At 44.9% G+C, this 22,790-nt stretch overlaps 1 protein-coding gene across 3 annotated transcripts in view; it reads left to right on the top strand.

Moving 5' to 3' along the window:
- Nucleotides 1-9,571, top strand: part of mrtfab (myocardin related transcription factor Ab) — a 62,716-nt gene extending 53,145 nt beyond the window's left edge. For 2 of the 3 annotated variants that reach the window (XM_038974809.1, XM_038974808.1), the window contains exons 11-18: nucleotides 99-267; nucleotides 883-2,142; nucleotides 2,422-2,634; nucleotides 6,401-6,517; nucleotides 6,723-6,866; nucleotides 7,020-7,109; nucleotides 7,346-7,406; nucleotides 8,106-9,571. In XM_038974809.1, the coding sequence (XP_038830737.1) occupies nucleotides 99-267; nucleotides 883-2,142; nucleotides 2,422-2,634; nucleotides 6,401-6,517; nucleotides 6,723-6,866; nucleotides 7,020-7,109; nucleotides 7,346-7,406; nucleotides 8,106-8,635 (2,584 nt within the window). In that variant the 3' untranslated portion in view covers nucleotides 8,636-9,571. The remainder of the gene's footprint in view (nucleotides 1-98; nucleotides 268-882; nucleotides 2,143-2,421; nucleotides 2,635-6,400; nucleotides 6,518-6,722; nucleotides 6,867-7,019; nucleotides 7,110-7,345; nucleotides 7,407-8,105) is intronic. The other variant, XM_038974810.1, reaches the window with a different exon arrangement.
- Nucleotides 9,572-22,790: the final 13,219 nt, after the last annotated feature.

Raw genomic sequence — 22,790 nt, 5'->3', positions numbered from 1 at the left:
TAATGGCATGTGGTTTTGTGTGTGAAGGCGACTGTTCCACCCTATGTGCGTGGTTGTGTGCGTGTGGACTCACTTCTCTGTTTCTTGTTTCTCCTCAGACCACCTGCAGAGCAGTCAACTTCAACAAACCCCGGCCCCTCCCCTTCACGCAGTGTTCCCCCGACGACCCCGGCCCCTTCCAATCAGCATGGGCCAAGTCGTCAGAGCCAAACCCCTGTGGGAGGGGCCAAACCTTTGACGCTACCAGCCAACCTGGATGACTTCAAAGTGAGTAGATGCCAGATGGTGAAGCGTGATTCATCACTCGAGAGAACGCATTTCCACTGCTCCAGAGTCCAATGGCGGCAAGCTTTACACCACTCAAACGGACGCTTGGCATTGCGCATTGTGATCTTAGGCTGCGTGCGGCTGCCGACGAGCAGTTCTAGTGCTGACCTTGCTTCCAGAGGCAGTTTGGAACTTGGTAGTGAGTGTTGCAACCGAGGTCAGCACTCAGCGGTGCCGTTCTGTGAGCTTGTGTGACTTACCACTTCGCGGCTGAGACGTTGTTGCTCCTAGACGTTTCCACTTCACAATAACAGCACTTACAGTTGACCGGGGCAGCTCTAGCAGGGCAGAAATCTGACTAACTGACTTGTTGGAAAGGTGGCATCTTATGACGGTGCCAGGTTGAAAGTCACTGAGCTCTTCAGTAAGGCCATTCTACTGTCAATGTTTGTCTATGGAGATTGCATGGCTGTGTGCTCGATTTCATACACCTGTCAGTAACGGGTGTTGCTGAAATAGCCGAATCCACTAATTTGAAGGGAGTGTGCACATACTTTTGTGTGTGTGTGTGTGTATATATAGGATCAGAATCATAACTCTTCTTCTCCCCTCCAGGTTGCTGAGCTGAAACAGGAGCTGAAACTGCGGGGTCTGACCGTGTCTGGCACTAAGATGGACCTGATCGAGAGGCTGAGGAACTACCAGGAGCAGAATGGTGGAGGTGGTGTTACTGCGACTGTAACCCCTAAACCCAGCCTACCAACCCCACAGCATGCCTCAACCCAACCTGCAGCCATCACCATCTCTGCCCCCCCCCATGCCGGGACCAATACCATCACCCACCAATCAGGAGAGGCAGGCGGGAAGATACCCGCTTTCTCACTGGCTCAGAGTGCTGCTCCAGCCCGTATTATGAGGTTTGGGAGTACGTACTCCTCCCCTCCTGTGTCTCCCACCCCATCAGAACGGTCGCTGGCGGTAATGAGCCCCGACGAGACCAGCTGTAATGGAGACTTATTCGGGGAGATGGTGAGCTCTCCCCTGACCCAGCTCAGCCTGCACCCTTCCCCAGCCTCCATCAAAGAGGAGAACCAGGGTCACTTACCCACCTGCAGCTTCTCCCAGTCTCGGCTTTCACCCACCGCGCCTCAGGAGCCCTCAGGAGCCCCTGGGGCAGCCATGGAGGCCTCCCCCTTGGACAAGGACCAGTTGCTCCAGGAGAAGGACAAGCAGATCGAGGAGCTGACACGCATGCTGAGGCAGAAACAGAGGCTGGTGGAGACCCTGCGCTCGCAACTGGAGCACGGGAAACAGACAGGATTGAAAGAGATGCAGGGTGTGGTGGTAAACGGTTATGCCCAGGAGGCCCAAACCAAAACTACCTCTATCAAAGCCTCAGCCATTCTCCATCCCGTTCTCACCAACGGAGAGATGGTGAGGGTCAAGACGGAGGTAGAGACGCAAGAAGAGATGGAGGGAGTGGACGAAGCTCAGCCTAAGGGACAGCCTCAGCCGACACAGTGCTCCCAGCAGACTCTGCTCAAACTGCAGCAGATCCACCGGATACAGGTTCAACAACAGACACAACAACTACTTCAGACACAACAACAACAGCAGACACAACAACAGCAGTCCCAACAGCTCCAGCAACAAAAACAGCAACAACAGACACAGCAGATGCAGCAGCAGAAGACATCAGCTCAGTTGTTACTCCAGCAACAGCAGCAGCTGCAGCAACTGATCATCCAGCAGACCCAGCAGAAACAGCTCCAGCTGCAGCACAAACAGCTGCAGGCCCAGCAGAGGAAGCAGCAGAGACAGGCCCAGAGACAGCAGCAGAACAAACAACTGAGTCAGACCGTCACCACACAACAGGTACATTCAGTCATTACAGATCTATATCGTACAGTCTATAGATCTACGGTATAGGTATACACACTGCAGACAGTCACCGCACATCAGGTACATATTTAACAGAATAACCTTGTCTGAAACCATACATGCATATTTAACGGAATAAATGTGTCTGAAACCTGAAGACTATTCTTTACCTCAGCGGGCAAAGACCTGGGTTTGGAACCAAGTCTGTCTCTTCCCCATCTCTGTTGGGCCGTTGGTTTGAATATGTCTGTTCTCTACTCCTATTCTCTCCAGGTCACTCCAGTCTTCATCGGCCAACAGAATGGCACCCAGGTCCCCGCCCAGACCTTCTCATTGGACCTCCTCAAGTCGGGCACCACGCCCACCCTTGTCACCGACGGCAACGGTAACCACTACCTGATAGCACTGACCAATCACAATGCAGAGGGCCAGAACGGCGTGACCTCATTGGGCAAAACTAGTGGATCACAACGCATCACACTGCAGGTACAGTTACGCTGGAAATCTGCTAATAAGTGTTACAGATCTCTATGTTAAGAGGTAAAATGATTGTGAAAGATGGTAGCACAGTGCAGTAAAATTGCTCTGAGCTGTTTTGTCCTTTTAACCCCCTCGGTTGGATGTCCGTGGCCTCGTTGGAAATCAAGTTAGCATAATACAAAAATCCACATAAAACTCTTGTCAGTTTAAGCTAGAGACATCTTTTTTTGCATCGGGATGCGTCTCAATCCACCGTATCCGCCAATTGCACTTCTGCACACTTCTGTGTAGTTGAAATAGCCAAATCCACTAATTTGAAGGGGTGTCCACATACTTTTGTATGTATAGTGTATCTCTCGGATATAGGATCGACACTTCAGAACAAACTTCCTTTAGATTTGTTTAAGGGAATATCTGTTGTTCCATGTAGTGAATCCGTTATTTGATGCGTTTGTCTGGGCTAATAGCAGTAAATCAAACAGCTAAATGATCTTTGGTATGACCTTCTGAAAACAATTCCATATAGCTTAGTACAGTGGTCACCAACCGATCGACTGGTCAATCTCCAAGCCATTCGTAGTCGATCACCAAACATTTCTGTAAAAAAACAACAACGATAAAGCCTTGCGTTCCTATTTTTTGTTATTCGTTTCACGCTGTTGAAAGCAGGTGCACTTGATTCAACAGCCCTAGCGCCGGGAAGGCAAAGTGTTCCAATTTTGAACCATTTCATGTCTGAAGGTAGAACTCTGCCTACCCAGCAGGCCCAGAGAGCAAATCAAGTGCATCTATAGGGCTACTGCTGGCCAATCAGATAGCTAAGATCAGTGTCTGCAGCTTCCTCGCAACATAAACTGTAAAAAGATGTATGTAATGTACGCACAGCAAAGTTGATCATGTGAGATTTCAAAACTTTAAAAACCATGGCTAGAGAGAGACTCGACATACAGAATCTTAGTTTTTCTTTCAGAACTCAATATATCCATTTAAATCAGAAAATAAACAGAAATGGCATTGACAAAATTATTGACACCCTAGGCTTCCTGCACCAATCTTCCATCGAGTTTTCTCTTGCAACCACGTCCAGGGAGGTTGGCTACAGTGGCATGGGCCTTTAAACATCTTGATAACATTATGTACAGTGGAAACAGGAACACCAAGGTCTCTGGAGATGGACTTGTAACCCTGAGATTGTCCATGCTTGGCTACAATCTTCTGTCTGACCTCCTCAGATAATTCTCTGCTTTTCTTTTCTCCATGCTCATTGCAGTACACACAGTGACACAAAACAGGATAATTAGTACTTTTCTCTATTCAAACTGGTTGAATGAGTGACTTTTATATTGCAGGCACCTGCAAATCACCAGAAGTGAGTTCAATTCCAAAGTAAAGGAGAGTCACCTGCTTGAAATCTAATTATTTCTAACTACTTCTAGAAGGTGCCAATAATATTGTCATATTGACATTTTAGTATTTCTTAGTAAATATATATACAGTGGGGAGAACAAGTATTTGATGCACTGCCAATTTTGCAGGTTTTCCTACTTACAAAGCATGTAGAGGTCTGTAATTTTTATCATAGGTACACTTCAACTGTGAGAGACGGAATCTAAAACAAAAATCCAAAAAATCACATAATATGATTTTTAAGTAATTAATTTGCATTTTATTGCATGACATAAGTATTTGATACATCAGAAAAGCAGAACTTAATATTTGGTACAGAAACCTTTGTTTGCAATTACAGAGATCATACGTTTCCTGTAGTTCTTGACCAGGTTTGCACACACTGCAGCAGGGATTTTGGCCCACTCCTCCATACAGACCTTCTCCAGATCCTTCAGGTTTCGGGGCTGTCGCTGGTAATACAGACTTTCAGCTCCCTCCAAAGATTTTCTATTGGGTTCAGGTCTGGAGACTGGCTAGGCCACTCCAGGACCTTGAGATGCTTCTTACGGAGCCACTCCTTAGTTGCCCTGGCTGTGTGTTTCGGGTCGTTGTCATGCTGGAAGACCCAGCCACGACCCATCTTCAATGCTCTTACTGAGGTAAGGAGGTTGTTGGCCAAGATCTCGCGATACATGGCCCCATCCATCCTCCCCTCAATACGGTGCAGTCGTCCTGTCCCCTTTGCAGAACAGCATCCCCAAAGAATGATGTTTCCACCTCCATGCTTCACGGTTGGGATGGTGTTTTTGGGGTTGTACTCATCCTTCTTCTTCCTCCAAACACGGCAAGTGGAGTTTAGACCAAAAAGCTCTATTTTTGTCTCATCAGACCACATGACCTTCTCCCATTCCTCCTCTGGATCATCCAGATGGTCATTGGCAAACTTCAGACGGGCCTGGACATGCGCTGGCTTGAGCAGGGGGACCTTGCGTGCGCTGCAGGATTTTAATCCATGACGGCGTAGTGTGTTACTAATGGTTTTCTTTGAGACTGTGGTCCAAGCTCTCTTCAGGTCATTGACCAGGTCCTGCCGTGTAGTTCCGGGCTGATCCCTCACCTTCCTCATGATCATTGATGCCCCACGAGGTGAGATCTTGCATGGAACCCCAGACCGAGGGTGATTGACCGTCATCTTGAACTTCTTCCATTTTCTAATAATTGCGCCAGCAGTTGTTGCCTTCTCACCAAGCTGCTTGCCTATTGTCCTGTAGCCCATCCCAGCCTTGTGCAGGTCTACAATTTTACCCCTGATGTCCTTACACAGCTCTCTGGTCTTGGCCATTGTGGAGAGGTTGGAGTCTGTTTGATTGAGTGTGTGGACAGGTGTCTTTTATACAGGTAACGAGTTCAAACAGGTGCAGTTAATACAGGTAATGAGTGGAGAACAGGAGGGCTTCTTAAAGAAAAACTAACAGGTCTGTGAGAGCCGGAATTCTTACTGGTTGGTAGGTGATCAAATACTTATGTCATGCAATAAAATGCAAATTATTTACTTAAAAATCATACAATGTGATTTTCTGGATTTTTGTTTTAGATTCCGTCTCTCACAGTTGAAGTGTACCTATGATAAAAAATTACAGACCTCTACATGCTTTGTAAGTAGGAAAACCCGCAAAATCGGCAGTGTATCAAATACTTGTTCACCCCACTGTATATATTTTTTAATTTCAACAGTTTTCTGGATTAAATGGTGCAAGGGTGCAAATATTTATGGCCACAACTGTATTACCAGTGTGATCATATAATTTTTTTTGGGGGGGGGGTGGTATAATTTCAAATGGTCTGAGAAGAACAACATTGGCAAGGAAATTCAAGCCTAATCAATATGCAGTGATAATGTATTGGGACTATAGCTTACTGCACAAACCTCATTACTACAGAACTATTTTTAATTGGTTAATGTTGCATAGGCTTATATTTTTTAAGTCATGTATTCTTTTTTTTATCTGAGCGGGAGATCTCTGCTTGCATTTTGACTCAAAGTGATTTTGACTCTCCCAGTCATATTGTCAACAAGGCAGCCTTATGTATCGTTCAAAAACGTAAAATATGTTAGTTTTCATTGGAAAGGCACATAAAGCGTTATCAGAAGTCATCACTTTTGCATGTGAAATCCTACTCATTACTCCACATGCTTAACCGACGTCACTTGTTTTTTCTGCCGATTTCAACGTCGGCCAGAGCGGGGCTCACACCAGGGATGCAACTTGGTCCAAAACAAATGCAATCATTTTTCACCCGGCGCAAACTCCATGCACTCGGGCCAGCTTCAAAATCCATCAATGTTTAATGGTGAATTCAATCTCCCTATTTCGTCCTCTAGCGATTGCAGTCAACTACAAGCAAACTCCCCAACCAATCCCCAGCTGAGATACTCAGCTCCGACACTCAATCAAAACAACAGTTACAACCAGGCCCTGTCAACCAGCCTATCAAAAAGGTATGAGAGTTACAACAAATCAAGGCAAATACAAGGTCTGCTCTCTCTCTCTTTCTCTCTCTCTCTCACACACACACACACACACACACACACACACACACACACACACACACACACACACACACACACACACACACACACAATTGTAGCTGTCGCTGTCTGGCAATACTCTTAAAATCATCACTGTCCTTTTTCTCTCCTTCAGGAACAGAAGGCGGGTCTAGATCTGGAGACCAATGGAGTGCCAGAGCCGAGTCAGTCTGTCTCCGCTCCGCCCAATCTCCATCCTTTCTTTGACGAGGTGTCCAACTCGTCTGAAAGCCAAAGCACCGCTTCCCCCTTCCTCAAGGTAGACCAATTATGCAATGATCATTCATGGCATGTCCAATATCATCTCATATTTGGCTTATTTTTTTAAAAAGTTGCATTTATTCTTTCTTTGTAGCCCATTTCCTTTCCCCTGCCCTCATTCTTTCTTTTTTCTCTCCTTCCACCCTTTCAGAGAGAAGTGTGTCCCACTTTTGACCGGCACACTTTGTTCACCCCTCCCTCTCCTAAACAGACCTCTTTCTCCTCCACTCAACGCCTCAAAGTATGCCCTTCACTCCTGCCATGTCCCTCTGCACATGTCTATCCATGTCTTTCCTGTCCATTATTTTTCTCTTCCATCTTTTATTTTCTCTCATTTTCTCTGTCCATCTGTTAGCATTGGTCTCATCTCAAATTTGCTCAGTATGTTGTTGATTTTATAGTACTGTACATGTTTGCCGGTTTTGTTAAACAGCCATGAGTACTGTAAACTGTACTAAATTTCTTCTCTGCCCCCAGGAGAACGGCCTGAGCAGTCAACAGATGGACGACCTGTTTGACATCCTCTTGAAGAGTGGAGGTAATCGAACAGAGCAGTGTACACACAACACTCACACACAACACTCACACATATCTTCATAATGTCTTACATGCTGACCACACCGCTCACGTCGCGTGCGCCAATGAGTCTGTGTTGCCAAGTGCTAAAATAGAAGTCAGTTCTATTTGTGACGCTGAACGCGGTTCAAATCCTGCTTCTCCCATCTCCTCATTTGGTTTATAGAAGCAGATACCCGCGTGGGTGATTGAAAGATTAACTGAGTTTGGTCGGTTGTCATGGTAACTATGAAAGTTAGATGCCAATCGCAATATAAAGTCCAAACGAGAAAAGGCCTGGAAGGAGGAGAGATGACTAGAAACGATTCGGTTGACCGTTTTATGTGTGGATTAATTGTCAGAGTAGAGGACGTGGTGCATTTCAGGTAAAGTAACAACTCAATGTTTATATCCCAGGACAAATTAGCTAGCAACAGCAAGCTAGCTAGCTAAATTTCCATAAATGTTTAATGATTTTCGACCTGTACCCAAATAAATATAATTGGTTCAGAGTTTGTTTTGATATTTCAACCTGCGTGTCATGATCGCGTTTGGTGTGGGGGGACAAAATCAATTTGCGCACGCGCGTGGCCGGTTTGGGTACAGTGTTACTGCCAATACATGAGCGCCAACCCATTTGTTTAATAATTGTTCATATTTATGCTTTCTCTTCTCCACCCAGAAATCTCTGGATTCCGAGCAAACCCAGACCCTTCCCTGGCCCTCCTCCACTCCAACCCCCCCACCCCTCCCTCGTCCCCTCTTCACCTGTCGCCACCCACACCCCCTCCGGAGCCCTCCCTGCCCGCTGTGCCTTCCCAGCAGCCCTCGCCATCACCCTGCACAGGAAGTAGTCGTCTGGAGGATTTCCTAGAGAGCACCACCGGCACGCCCCTCCTGGGAGTGGAGCCTGACGGTGGCCTGACTTTGATTGACGACCTCCACAGCCAAATGCTGAGCACCTCCAGCATCCTGGACCATCCCCCCTCCCCGATGGACATGGACACTAGCGACCTGGGCTTCTCCCCCCACCCGGCAGGGCTTGACTTCGGGGACCCAGCCCTGGACAGCATGGACTGGCTAGACATCTCCATGGGAGGTGGAGGGGGAACGAGTCTTGCCCCTCTGGGCCCCCACACGCTCCCCAGTGTGTTCTCAGTAGACTTTCTGGACAGCTCAGACCTCACTCTGCACTGGGACTCCTGTTTGTAGCTTCTACGGAGTGAGGAGTGGTAAAGAATCACACACAAAGACACACGCTCACGCATACTGCGTACAGGCTCTTATCTCTCTCACGCAAACACTCTTACTCGATAAGCAGGTCCACCACTCTGGAGGTTCACTGGCCCAGCATCATTCATCATTCACTGAGACCGGGGGCCTTGCCCTGCATTCACTCTAGTTGGACAGGCTAGTGAGCAAAACTGACTTTAGATCAGAGGCAGTGGGTGAGAGATGATACTGCATTAGTGGAGCTTGGTCTATGACACACCCTTATGGTGACAAAGGGTAATACACGTGGAGGACAGACCCAAAGTGTCCGTGGTGCCTGCACCACTGATTGGTGGAAAGCTGTAATGAACAAGCCTCATTGGTGCATTGATGCAAACCAGAGGAGCGTTTACAATGTTATTTAATGTTTAGCTCAACGGAAACTGCACTGTACTGAACGACCAGTGGAAAAGCGGGTTGATTATGGTAGCCCAGAGGGAGATTGTGTATGGTGTGTGCTGCACGAGTTTTTACGATTTTTAAATGGTCACACCCATATTGATCAACCACACCTCGCTGCACTATCCAAACAGAAGCAAACGTACATCAAAGGCTGTTGAACGGTACACGCTGTTTTGGGGAAGCGTGTCGTTCACTACAAACCGCCACGCAACGTAGCAAACGTTGTATTGAATTGAACGCACCCCAATTGGTGAAATGAACCTCATTGGAGGAGGCAGTTACTGGAGGTGTTTGCTAGACCACTATGCATTTCTGTATGTGGGGGGTGTATTATTGATTGTCCATATTTTTTCTTCCCAGTTGCATAGAATAGCAGGTGGGGAATAAAGTGGTCATGGCTTGGTTTCCAAACAACTTGGACCGTGTCATTTTATATGAAAAAAATATATATAAAAAATTCAATAAACTTGAAAATGTGTGTGTTTTTATTATACCATAACCTTTTGTAAATGCACACTGATTTGGTGACTGTCTATACCTTGGTACAGTTTTTATGGTACTGGATATAGCCACTGGAGGGCGACATTATCATTGACAAAATACAGCTTGAGAGTACCCATCACAGATCAACTGCACTTTTTTTTTTAGGCCTAGTTAAGTGGTCTTTTAACCTAAATGAATGTGTACATTTATGTGAGAAATCAGCGTTTGAGGACTGCTTTGGATGCACATGTGCCCAGAGAGATGGCAACCTTACCTTAGGTCCAGCAGTGTCTTGATTACATTGGGTCGACAAGCCCAAGCTGATTATTATGTTCAGATGGTGACAGAAACAAATTGATACAAAAAGGAAAACAGGCATGCCTAAACTCAAGATTGCAAATCATGGCCACCAAACGAACCCAGCAGCCTCACGGCTTACCAGCTGGGACACTGACTGACCACCTGAATTGGCAGCTCTTGTGTGCTTATCAATCAGGCTCAGCACTTGGACAAGGTTGCTGCTGCCCCCTGGGGGAATTGAGTGGAAGTGGTAGTGTGCAGGTTAACATATTGCATAACACTATACAGTGCACTACTTTTGACCAGAGTTGAATAGGCCCAGGTCAGAAGTAGTGCACTATATAGGGAATAGGGTGCCTTTTAGGGTTAAATGGTGGGAACCTGGTTACTGAGATGTATGAGGATTTACCACCCAAAAACATTCCCTTTTCCCTGGAGAAAAAAAATGGTAAATTATAATAAATTATTTCTAAGGACAGCAAGGCGTGAAATGGAACTTAAATGATATACAATGCCTAAATCTGGCTTCTCTGCATGATCAATCAATGCTCAGGGTGGGGACAGACAGCCCATCTCAGTATGGAGCGCAGTTCACAATGCATGTAGACTAATCTAATCATTTGTTCTCTTGTGACAGGTAGGCCTGCATTTGCTGCAGCATAGTCTATGCTACAGTAATATAAAGACCGAATGCGCGTATAATTTACCCATCTGCATCTGGTATCTTTTAGTTGTAAAGATTTTACTTTTTTTATTTTTATTGCAGCCACAGAGTTTTAAAACAGCCTGTAACTCTATCGTTGCTTTACAGCAGTACAAGCACTCTTGCAGCCTTTCTTTCTGCATCAACTTCATTAAAATTGCATCCAAAATAGATGATACTGTTCTAGTTTGATATATAGCCCTATACAGTGCATTCGGAAAGTATTCAGACCCCTACCCTTTTTCCACATTTTGTTACGTTACAGCCTTATTCTAAAATGGATTACATAAATGTCCTCATCAATCTACACACAATACCCCATAATGACAAAGCGAACATGTTTTTAGAAATGTTAGCAAATTAAAAAAAAAACATACCTTATTTATATAATTATTCAGACCCTTTTCTACGAGACTTGAAATTGAGCTCAGCTGCATCCTATTTCCATTAATCATCCTTGAGATGTTTCTACAACTTGATTGGGGTCCAACTGTGGTAAATTAAATTGATTGGACATGATTTGGGAAAGGCACACCTGTCTATATAAGGCCCCACAGTTGACAGTGCATGTCAGAGCAGAAACCAAGCCATGAGATCGAAGGAATACCCATAGAAGTCCAATACAGTTTTGTGTCAAAGCACAGATCTGGGGAAGGGTACCAAAACATTTCTGCAGCATTGAAGGTCCCCAAGAACACCGTGGCCTCCATCATTCTTAAATGGAAGAAGTTTGGAACTACCAAGCCTTCCTAGAGCTGGTCGCCCGGCCAAACTGAGCAATCGGGGGAGAAGGGCCATGGTTTGATTAAACTCTTTGGCCGGAATGCCAAGCGTCACATCTGGAGAAAACCTGGCACCATCCCTACGGTGAAGCATGGTGGTGGCAGCATCATGCTGTGGGGATGTTTTTCAGCAGCAGGGACTGGGAGACTAGTCAGGATCAAGGGAAAGGTTAACGGAGCAAAGTACAGAGCGAACCTTGATGAATACCTGCTCAGGACCTCAGACTGGGGTGAAGGTTCACCTTCCAACAGTACAATGACCCTAAGCACACAGCCAAGACAACACAGGAGTGGCTTCGGGACAAGTCTCTGAATGTCCTTGAGTGGCCCAGCCAGAGCCCGGACTTGAACCCGATCGAACATCTCTAGAGAAACCTAAAATAGCTGTGCAGCGACGCTCCCCATCCAACCTGACAGGGCTTGAGAGGATCTGCAGAGAAGAATGGGCGAAACTTCCCAAAATACAGGTGTGCCTGTAATCGCTATCAAAGGTGCTTCAACAAAGTACTGAGTAAAGGGTCTGAATACTTATGTAAATGTGATATTTGAGTTTTTTGTTTGAAATAAATTTTCATCCATTTTAGAATAAACCTGAAACGTAACAAAGTGGAAAAAGGGAGGGGTCTGAATACTTTGCTAATGCACTGTATATGTATATATCAAAGCTTTGATCAAATCCATGCATAGGCCTATTTATATACTGTATAATGCTTTTGAATGGCACTAACGGCTTTGGCAGGGAATACCAGGTTACCCAGGAGAAAAATGATTTGTAAAATACCTGGAAGATATTCAACCCTAGTGCCATTTGAGATGCAGCCCGGGTCTCACTCAGCCCGGGTCTCACCCAGTGTCCTTACCTTCACTCGCTTCTAATTAAATACATCTCCCTCTAATCTCTTCAGACAGTTAGTTTGGGGGCACCTCATACCATTTTGTCATTTAACCTTTTTCTTCTCCTTATCATGGGGTTTCAGCGTGCATTCTAGACCCTCTCTCTCTACACACACAGACATGGTGCAGACATTGCTAATAAATTCCATCACCCATCTGTTTCAGTATGTGCATTTTTTTCATGACAAATTACCAGAAATATTAAAGCACGTGAGAGAGACTTCTTTTACTCTGCAACAGAATCAGCAGGTCTGGATGTAATTGGTCCTGTAGCTAAAACATGAAGGGTGGGTTCCACGGCTAAGGCGAGGTGACACAGCAACCAATGGTTGCGTTGTGTGTCATCGACTGACAAACGTGGTTAGCTGATACTTAAAATGCCTATCCAGGCGTTGTAAGGCCTGTCAGGCGTCAGCAACGTCTAAGCGTAGGACATTTTCTAACCTCCCCAACACACGAACACACATTTCCCCCACCCCCCTCTTACTTCATGCAGATACTGTATTATCCACATCGCTGAATTTCAACTAATTCTCCCAATTTCTCCCTCTGCACATACTTACGCTGTCCGCTCTCTTTGGGAAACCCTGTTTCAGGGGACAGCTTTGAGTCCTGAAAACACACACCACCCCTCCCTCTGAGCTCACACTTGCTGTGTTTTGATCCTGGGGCTTTTTTAGCTCATAAAGTTTCATGGAGTCTGGTCTGAATCACCTGAGTCCTGGGATGTGCTGGGAATTGACAATAAGGGGAGGGAGATAGACAGGGGCTGCCCCACAGGCTGCCCAATCTTGATATTTTGCTCATGATTTTATTCAGTATGATAGTTGCATATTCACAGCAGTTAATATAATGCTATGAATTTTGGACATACTGCATAGGTGTACTTTTAGTGTCATCATATCGAATGGATTAGTAACGACAAAAAACAATATCCATTTCCTCAAAGGAAAAATCAAACTGTGTTTACTGAGGTTTTGGATGGTGTAGCTTAAAACCAGAGTTTGTAAAGGTTCAAAAAGTACTCCAACCCGGTCGTCAATTTAGTGAGTTGGCTCTGCCAAGAATTGACCAGTTAAGCAAGTATGTCTTTATTAACATAACCTCTGGACAGCTAAACTGTATGTGTTACGCAATGCTCTGATTATAGCCAGTTTTAGATTTTTTCATTTAGTTCTCTGTGTGTGTGTGAGAGAGAGAGAAGAGAATGTGGGGAAGGAGTGAGGGGGTGGGGAGACACTTGCGCATACATACGCACAGAGGAAAATTGTAATTCTGGGCTGCTGTGATGGAATGAGAGGGGAGTGGTGTGTTGCATACTGCTGACAATGACTGGCGAGTTACACTACTGTAGTGTCACCATGGTATATCTATGAATATCCATGAGCATATGGGAGACCGATAGTAAACTGACCGGCAGGTTGACTGACAGCTAGGTATAGTCTACGATACTGTATAGACATGTAGAGGGTAGACAGGCACCCTTGCACAGTTAATTATCTGTTGTTTGTTTGCACATTGTTGGTGTACATCTGTATGCTGCTCTGTCACCTGGGTTAGGGTTATGGTTGATCCGGGTGTGGACCTGAAGCTAGGGTTAAAGTTAGGGTTATGATAGGGTTAGGGTTAAAGTTAGGGTTATGACTAGGGTTAGGGTTAAAGTTAGGGTTATGACTAGGGTTAGAGTTAAAGTTAGGGTTATGACTAGGGTTAGAGTTAAAGTTAGGGTTATGACTAGGGTTAGAGTTAAAGTTAGGGTTATGACTCGGGTTAGAGTTAAAGTTAGGGTTATGACTAGGGTTAGAGTTAAAGTTAGGGTTATGACTAGGGTTAGAGTTAAAGTTAGGGTTATGACTCGGGTTAGAGTTAAAGTTAGGGTTATGACTAGGGTTAGAGTTAAAGTTAGGGTTATGACTATGGTTAGGGTTAAACCGGGGTGTGGACATGAAGTTAGCGTTAGGGTTCCGAACAAACGAGAACGTCTGTAAGCCGAGGCTAGGGTTAAAAAGCATCCGCAAAAAGTATCCGTTCATTACCGAATTACATAATCACAATTCAAAACACATCCCTACAATACAGACAATCCAAAATTATTGCATCACCCTTAAGGTGAATTATCATTATTGTAATTCACTCTCATGGTAATTAATCTAGAGTCAATGCATCATTTGGAACCTTCATTTAGAAAGGCCATGGTGAGAGTTGGGTTAAGAGGGAAGGTGTCATGATTTTAATATCAGTTAATTGACTCTTGTGTCATTGGCATAACGCTCCTGGGCTCCAACCCTAACACAATGGGACAAGGTGGAGATGTAATTGGGAAGATTTTGTGAGTCAATTATGGGAATTACTAACCATTAATTGATTGGGATCCTACAGGATCACAACAATGTCCATGGGCTTGAACCAGGAGAGAAATAATCTGTGGTTAAACAATATGTAGGGTTGAACTGTTGCCAATAAACCACACATGGTGGTATAGACTGCAGGAGGCAGAGTCTTTACATTTTGCTGGTCATATTCATTGATCTCCAACACCTGAATGTGTGAATGTATTTTCCCCTATAGTTACAGTAATTCCCATCCCCAACACCCCACTACCAACTACTAACTCCATCACCACCACTTCAGCACAGACAACCAGAACCCTGAGTCTCTTCTTTGCTTTGCCTCTGCTCCAAGATTTTGACGTTTTTTTCAAAGCTGCGATCAAAGCATGTTAAGCTCTGGTGGGGCTGAGGGGGTTGGGGATTGGATGGGAGAAGCTTGAGATGATGTTCTTGGTCATTTTTGGGGATGTTTCTTTGCTCCTCTCTCCACTCCCAATGCACACATACGGTGTTGTACTTACAGGGCTATTCGCTCTTCTCCTCCTATTCCTCTTCTCCTCCTACTCCTCTTCCCTTCCTACTCCTCCTCCTCCTCTTCTACTCCTCTTCCCCTGCTACTCCTCTTCCCCTCCTACTCCTCTTCCCTTCCTACTCCTCCTCCTCCTCTTCTACTCCTCTTCCCCTTCTACTCCTCTTCTCTTCCCCTCCTGCTCCTCTTCTCTTCCTGCTCCTCTTCTCCTCCTGAAAGTGCTAGCTACTGCCCTCATTGTGCTAGCTACTGCCCTCATTCAATGCCATTTTGACTAAGCTAGTACTTCCTGGTTTGGGGGCTTATCTAAATTTATGAAGGGGAAGCTCCAGATAGCCCAGAATAAGTTGATCAGGGCAGTTTTGAAGGTGATTCCACGTACTCACATAGGCAGTAGCTGCTTTCAGGAACTAAACTGGCTGCCTGTTGAGGCTAGGTTGTCCCAGATTAGACTAGGTTTGGTTTACAGGAGTATTTATGGTCCTGCGCCCAGATATTTAAGTGATTACTTTCCTCGTGTTAGGGATGCACACAATCATAGCACCAGATCAGGTGTTGCTGATGTGTGCTTATACAGGTTCAGGAGTAATGCTGGGAAAGGTACTTTCTTGTATACTGGAGCCTCAGAATGGAATGAGTTGCCTCTGCCTATAAAAACAACGTCCTCTCTGGACAGCTTTAAAAATAAAGTAAAAATATGTGTGATGTCCTCTGTGCCCATATGAATAACCCCTATGATGTAACTGGAATGATGAGATGGATGTTCTTCTTTTATGTTTTATTATTTCACTGCCATACGGTGTTCGATCTTGTCTAGCCATCTTATCTCAAGAGGACCACAATGGAAATAAGTCCCAGACTTTATTGTGTGTTATCCTCGATTATTTTATTCATGTGCATGTATGGCTTTTAAGTTTTATGTGTGCTTGTTTTTTTTAAATGGTCGAATTAATAAACTTAAAAAAGTTATCTTCTCCTACTCCTCTTCCCCTCCTACTCCTCCTCCTACTCCTCTTCTCCTCCTACTCCTCTTCTCCTGCTACTCCTCTTCTCCTGCTACTCCTCTTCCCATCCTCTTTAGATGAGTATAGATCTGTTCTTCTCCAGGTCCTCCTGCTGGTTTCATCTGTCCTTACTGCTCCTGCAGGGGTTCAACCTCTCCTCTTCTCTATTTCTGTCTGTCTCTCTCTCACTCTGCCCCTTCATCCCCATCTCAGCGGAGTTTGCCTTCTCTCTCACTGTGGCTGTCTGGTATTAAACTAACTTTCCCTCAGAGAGAGAGAGAGAGATAGTCAAAAGGGTTCTAATGCTCAGTGCTCATTCTGGCACACGTACTCCAGCGCAATGTTAAACTGGGAGGGAGGAGAGAGGAGTGTGTGCATGTGTGTATGTGTGTGTGTGTGTGTGTGTGTGTGTGTGTGTGTGTGTGTGTGTGTGTGTGTGTGTGTGTGTGTGTGTGTGTGTGTGTGTGTGTGTGTGTGTGTGTGTGTGTGTGTGTGTGTGTGTGTGTGTGTGTGTGTGTGTGTGTGTGCTGACAGGGTATCCTGCTGGCACAGACTACCATCCCTCGCCTCTCGGTCACCCCGGTGTGTGTATGTGTGTGTAGGTCTCCGTGCCTGCATGTGTGTTTTATAGACTGCGCATTAACCAGCACTCGTCAAAAGCCTGAGAGAGACAAAGAGATGGTTACCGTGTAAGCATATTAGAGAGAGAGGTTTGGGATATGGATATTGGGCATTACCATAAAATAGCAGCTAATGACATTCAAACAGCGTTCCTCAGAGATGGAAGATCATTAACAGGAGAAAGAGAAAGAAAGGGAGTGGGAAGATGAGCGAAAATGAAGAAAAGGAAGAGGGGGTCCTAGAGAAGCCTGAGTAGAGAACAGTGGGAATCTACTCTTTACAGTGATTATATCTGGGGAAACAGGATTGATTTAGGACTGACGGAAAGAGATGCTCCCTAGTAATAACAACCAGTCCAACTGTCAGTCTACTACTTCTGATTACCATTGCAGATTCAGGAGACAATGTGTCTTTGGTCAAAAGTAGTGCCCTAAACTAATATTTAACAATTCTTAGACAACTTTAAACCCTTTATAAACTAAACTATCGTGTACACTTTACAGAGCAGCAGAGTCACAGTGTTGATAATTTGCTCTGTGACTTTTGCCACAAACTAAGATGAACAGCAACCCAAACATATCACATTAAGCCTGCCCACTGCCAGAGACCAACTGACCTTTACACGCACACACACTAAACTTATTTGTTTGTGTGTTTTAAAGACACTAGAGAGCTAGAGACAGAGCTTCCTAATTCACTATGACATCCAGTCTTCTACAATGTCTCCTACCAAACCCCATCACCACTCTCAGTGCCCCTGCTCTTGCCTCTCTATACCTCTAGAGTAAAACCTCCTGAATACACAAAGCCACTCTGATGATGACACAGCTCTTAAACAGTACAGCTTTAGGCAGGAGTCAATACCCCACACAAAGCATTGGTGGTCAATGACTTGTTTTTCTGCCTCCCCGCCGTCCTCACCATTCACTTTTTTACTTCTTTGCTGTGTTATCACATTCACCCATCCCTCTTCTCTCTACCCCCTTTTTTCTCTTGTTCACTAGTTCTCGTTCAACTTCCTGTTCACAAGAGTTGAAGTTGCTGGGAGGCACTCCAAATCTGTTCTTGTGATTGTCACAGCAGGCGGAGTGTGTCTGTGTGCGTGTGTGTGCACGCGTGTGTGTGGCGCGTGCGCGCGTGTGGCGCGTGTGTGGTGCGTGCGCATGCATATGCATGTGTGGTGCGTGCGCGTGTATATGCGTGTGTTGTGTGTGTACGCGTGTATATGGGTGTGTGGTGCGTGCGCGTGTATATGCGTGTGTGGTGCGTGCGCGTGTATATGCATGTGTGGTGCGTGCGCATGTATATGCATGTGTGGTGCATGTGTGGTGCGTGCGCGCGTGTATATATGTGTGTGGTGCGTGCGCGTGTATATGCGTGTGTGGTGCGTGCGCGTGTATGGTGCGTGCGCGTGTATGGTGCGTGTGTGGTGCGTGTGCGTGTATATGCGTGTGTGGTGCGTGTATATGCGCGTGTATATGCGTGTGTGGTGCGTGTGCGTGTATATGCGCGTGTATATGCGTGTGTGGTGCGTGTATATGCGCGTGTATATGCGTGTGTGGTGCGTGTGCGTGTATATGCGCGTGTATATGCGTGTGTGGTGCGTGTATATGCGCGTGTATATGCGTGTGTGGTGCGTGTGCGTGTATATGCGCGTGTATATGCGTGTGTGGTGCGTGTATATGCGCGTGTATATGCGTGTGTGGTGCGTGTGCGTGTATATGCGCGTGTATATGCGTGTGTGGTGCGTGCGCGTGTATATGCGCGTGTATATGCGTGTGTGGTGCGTGTATATGCGCGTGTATATGCGTGTGTGGTGCGTGTATATGCGCGTGTATATGCGTGTGTGGTGCGTGTGCGTGTATATGCGCGTGTATATGCGTGTGTGGTGCGTGTGCGTGTATATGCGCGTGTATATGCGTGTGTGGTGCGTGTGCGTGTATATGCGCGTGTATATGCGTGTGTGGTGCGTGTATATGCGCGTGTATATGCGTGTGTGGTGCGTGTGCGTGTATATGCGCGTGTATATGCGTGTGTGGTGCGTGTATATGCGCGTGTATATGCGTGTGTGGTGCGTGTGCGTGTATATGCGCGTGTATATGCGTGTGTGGTGCGTGCGCGTGTATATGCGTGCGTATTAGTGTTAAGCTTGACATCAATGACGTAACTGTATAAATCCTCTACACTGATTTTGTGAGTTGGAGGTACAGTTCGAGAAGTTCATAGAAATTGTACCTTATGCATGTCATGTTGTGGTAGATGTGTAATTTTATAACTAAGCGTATTAAGGCGACAGATGCAGAAAAGAGGAATGAGGAGAAAGAGAGAGAGAGAGAGTGTGTGAGTGTGTGTGTGTGTTCACCAGTGGAGTTGTAACCACTGATTTTCTGTGTGTTCTCATTGCAGTATGATACTCCCATGTCCTATCTACCCCCAGCCCACATTTGAAGTGGTATTGCATGCTAAGTTATCTGTCTCATGCTTGTTATTCTGATTATTCTTAGGACATCAAACCAACTGAGACAAAAGCCTGGCTTTATTAATTTTAGATGGGGAAGGAGGGATTTCATTTTGGGGGAAGGGATGTAATGGGGAGGAAGAGGGATGGAAGATTTGATTTAGGCTTATTCCGGTTATTTAGAGATGGGTTAAGCAGCGGTGAGGAAACTGAGAAGAGGATGGAAGAACCTGACAAGTAAACAGACACATAAGTAGCTACACAGAGACACACACACACACACACACTCCCAGGATAAACAAACTGTGGTAGCGTGAAGTCGTTTGAACCAGAGAGACTGCGACAGACACACACATTAGGCAAATGTCAAAAAGACTACCAACAAGTTCTCATCGTTACAAAGTTAGACGCAAACAACAAAATAATGTCACACTTCATTCCAAACACTGGTGTGAAAGAGAAAAGAGGGAAAGGAAAGTAGAAAAGACGTGAAGGAGAGTGAGACAAAGAGCAGCGGAAAGAAAAAGAAATATATCAAGAAAATACACTTAATTTAGAAACAGACAAATACATTGTTTTAAATTCAGGGAAAATAATCCTCACTGTCCACCTCACCATTCTCCCAACAGTCTGGTTTCACACGGCTAGATTTCCCTTGGTGCAGAGAGGTGATACACACAGATATACTGTATGATGTGTTGGTACCAGAGCCAGGAAGAGATATGATTGGTTGGTTTAAAGAAGTCCTGGACACTGACATATTGAACTTTAAAATAGATTTTATGCCTTGTCATGTTTTTTATTTTATTATTATTTTCCATTTGAAGTGTTTCTCAATTCAGATAAGTAATGCAAATAAACATGTTTAATTCGCATTATTCAAAGTGCTATTTAAACCCATAAAACTCCACTGCAGTGGATAGCAGACGTCTTCTGGGCTCCTGACCAATTCTGCTATTTTGAGTTTTTTTAAGCTTATCTTGACTTTTTTTGTACATAATGTCTCCTCCATAATTTCCTATGACCGAAAACAGAACATCAGAACAGCGATCACGAACCTCGAATTTGGACAAAAATGTCTACTTCAACGAGTTGGCAGCACTTGACATTCTGCTTACTCCGTACCAGGCCCTAATTCCTGGGATTTGAAAGAGGAAGCCACTGTGAAAAATAGGCATGCGAGCCAGCAGCCTCACAAGACTACGTCGGCGAGCTGTCACGCGGAATCACGCTGGAATCACGCTGGAGGGACGAAGCAGGTACGGGGAGTAAACATTTAATAAACAACTGACATAGACGAGACAAGTACAGCGTCAGCAAACAGAAACTAAGACAAAAAACAATCAATGCAGCAACAGGGAACAGACAAATATAGGGAAGGAAAAGAACGTGATAAGTGAGTCCAGGTGAGTCCAATAACGCTGATGCGAGTGACGAGGGAAGGCAGGTGTGCGTGACGGATGGCAGAAGTGCGTGATGCAGGGTAATCTGGCGCCAGGGGAAGGGAAGAGCGGGAGCAGACGTGACACGAGCAAATAGACCGCCATTGCCCTCTGTTCTATTGGCGAACGTGTAATCACTGGAGAACAAACTGGAAGAGCTCAGTTCAAGACTATCCTATCAACGGGACCTGAAAAACTGTAATATCCTCAGAGTCATGGCTGAACAAGGACATGGAGTGCATTCGGAAATTATTCAGACCCCTTGACTTTATCCACATTTGGTTGCGTTACAGCCTTATTCTAAAAACTATTAAATCGTTTTTTCCCCCTCATCAATCTATGCCCCATAATGACAAAGCAAAAACAGGTTTTTAGAAATTTTAGCAAATGTGTAATTTTTGTGGGGGGGAAATATCACATTAATGCAGTATTCAGATCCTTTACTCACTACTTTGTTGAAGCACCTTCGGCAGCGATTACAGCCTTGAGTTTCATTGGGTATGGCAGTGGAGGCTCCTCAAAGGAGTAAGGGGAGGACCATCCTCCTTAGTGAATTTCATAAAAATGTAAATTGTAAAACATTTAAAAAGTTATACTTTTTAGATAAAACTATACTAAATATAACCACATGTCACCAAATAACTGATTAAAACACTATTTTGCAAAGGTCTACAGTAGCCTCAACAGCACAATGTAGTAGCACCATGGTGTAGTCAGAGGACAGCTAGCTTCCGTCCTCCTCTGGGTACATTGACTTCAATACAAAACCAAGGAGGCTCATGGTTCTCACCCCTTTCCATAGCCTTATACAGTAATTATGACAACTTCCGGAGGACTTCCTCCAGCTTATCAGAGCTCTTGCTGCATGAACTGACATGTTGTCCACCAAATCAAAGGATCAGAGAATTAATCTAATACAAAAAGCACAAGCTACTGCTAGCTAGCACTGCGGTGTATACAATGTGGTGAGTAGTTGACTCAAAGAGAGAGAAAGACAATAGTTGAACAGTTTTGAACAAATTCATTTCTTACAAAATGAAGGAGAAGCAAGAGAGAAATAGAGAGATTCTTTTTCACTCACAATACTTACCTATCAAATGCAGCTATCTAGTTTAGCCTACTTAAACACCCTGCTCAAACAGAGGGATGCTATGTTATCAAGCTGGCTAAGACTTTCCAACACAACACTGGAACAAGGTAAGTTTTTGGTATTACTAATTGATTGCCACTGGGGCAACTGCTTACTGACTGTACACTAATGTTACTGCATGATTGTAGCTGGTTTACTAACGCATTACTTCTATTAGTTATGCTGACTATGACGTTAATTTAGCTAATATGGTGACAATGATGTGGGCTGTATGTAGCGGTTTGGCTTGGCAAGGTCACATACAGCTAATGTGTTGTGCATTGAAGTCCACAAGCGAAGGGAAGAAGGAATACAACGTGGCCGTTATGAGAGTGAACTCTGTTTACGCGTGATCAGGGGTATTTTCATTCAGCCGATTCTGTTGAAAAACGTTCTTAAATGGAAGCAAATGGAACAAAACGGGGATAAACATACCTGAATTTGGCCAATGAAACTCTCGTTTGCAACTATTGGACTGATTGGAATGATTACACCCTATATCAGCTAGATGCAGGCAAGCAGTATTGAATGTCACTGTCTGCCACCTCAAATTTGTCTCTCGACCTGTCTGAACCTACATTGTAAACTTTAATTCATAGGCTAGGTTGTAGCAACCACATAATGGTTATAGGGAAAATTCGAGTATCATGTAATAGCCTAAACCTATCGATGTTACATTGAGCAGGGTAAATGGAATATGAATGAGAGTCATCCAATATGCTGTAATAGAAGTAAGGCCATGCTCATGACAAAATAAATCGTCCTCCCTCATCAAGGTTGCTGGATCGAATACCGTGCTGACAAGGTAAAAATTGGTCGTTCTGTCCTTGAGCAAGGCAGTTGACCCACTGTTCCCTGGGCGCCGAAGATGTAGATGTCGATTTAGGCAGCCCCCCGCACCTTTATCAAAGTAAATTTCTTTGCCACATTTTTGTAGTTTTACTTTAGGTTTCCTTCACTTCACTCTGTCATTTAGGTTAGTATTGTGGACTAACTGCGATGTTGTTGATCCGTCCTC

The sequence above is a fragment of the Salvelinus namaycush genome, chromosome 35 (genome assembly GCF_016432855.1).
Source record: "Salvelinus namaycush isolate Seneca chromosome 35, SaNama_1.0, whole genome shotgun sequence".
Lineage (NCBI taxonomy): Eukaryota > Metazoa > Chordata > Actinopteri > Salmoniformes > Salmonidae > Salvelinus > Salvelinus namaycush.
Note: the sequence above shows the minus strand (reverse complement) of the source record. Positions and strands in the feature narration are given on the sequence as shown.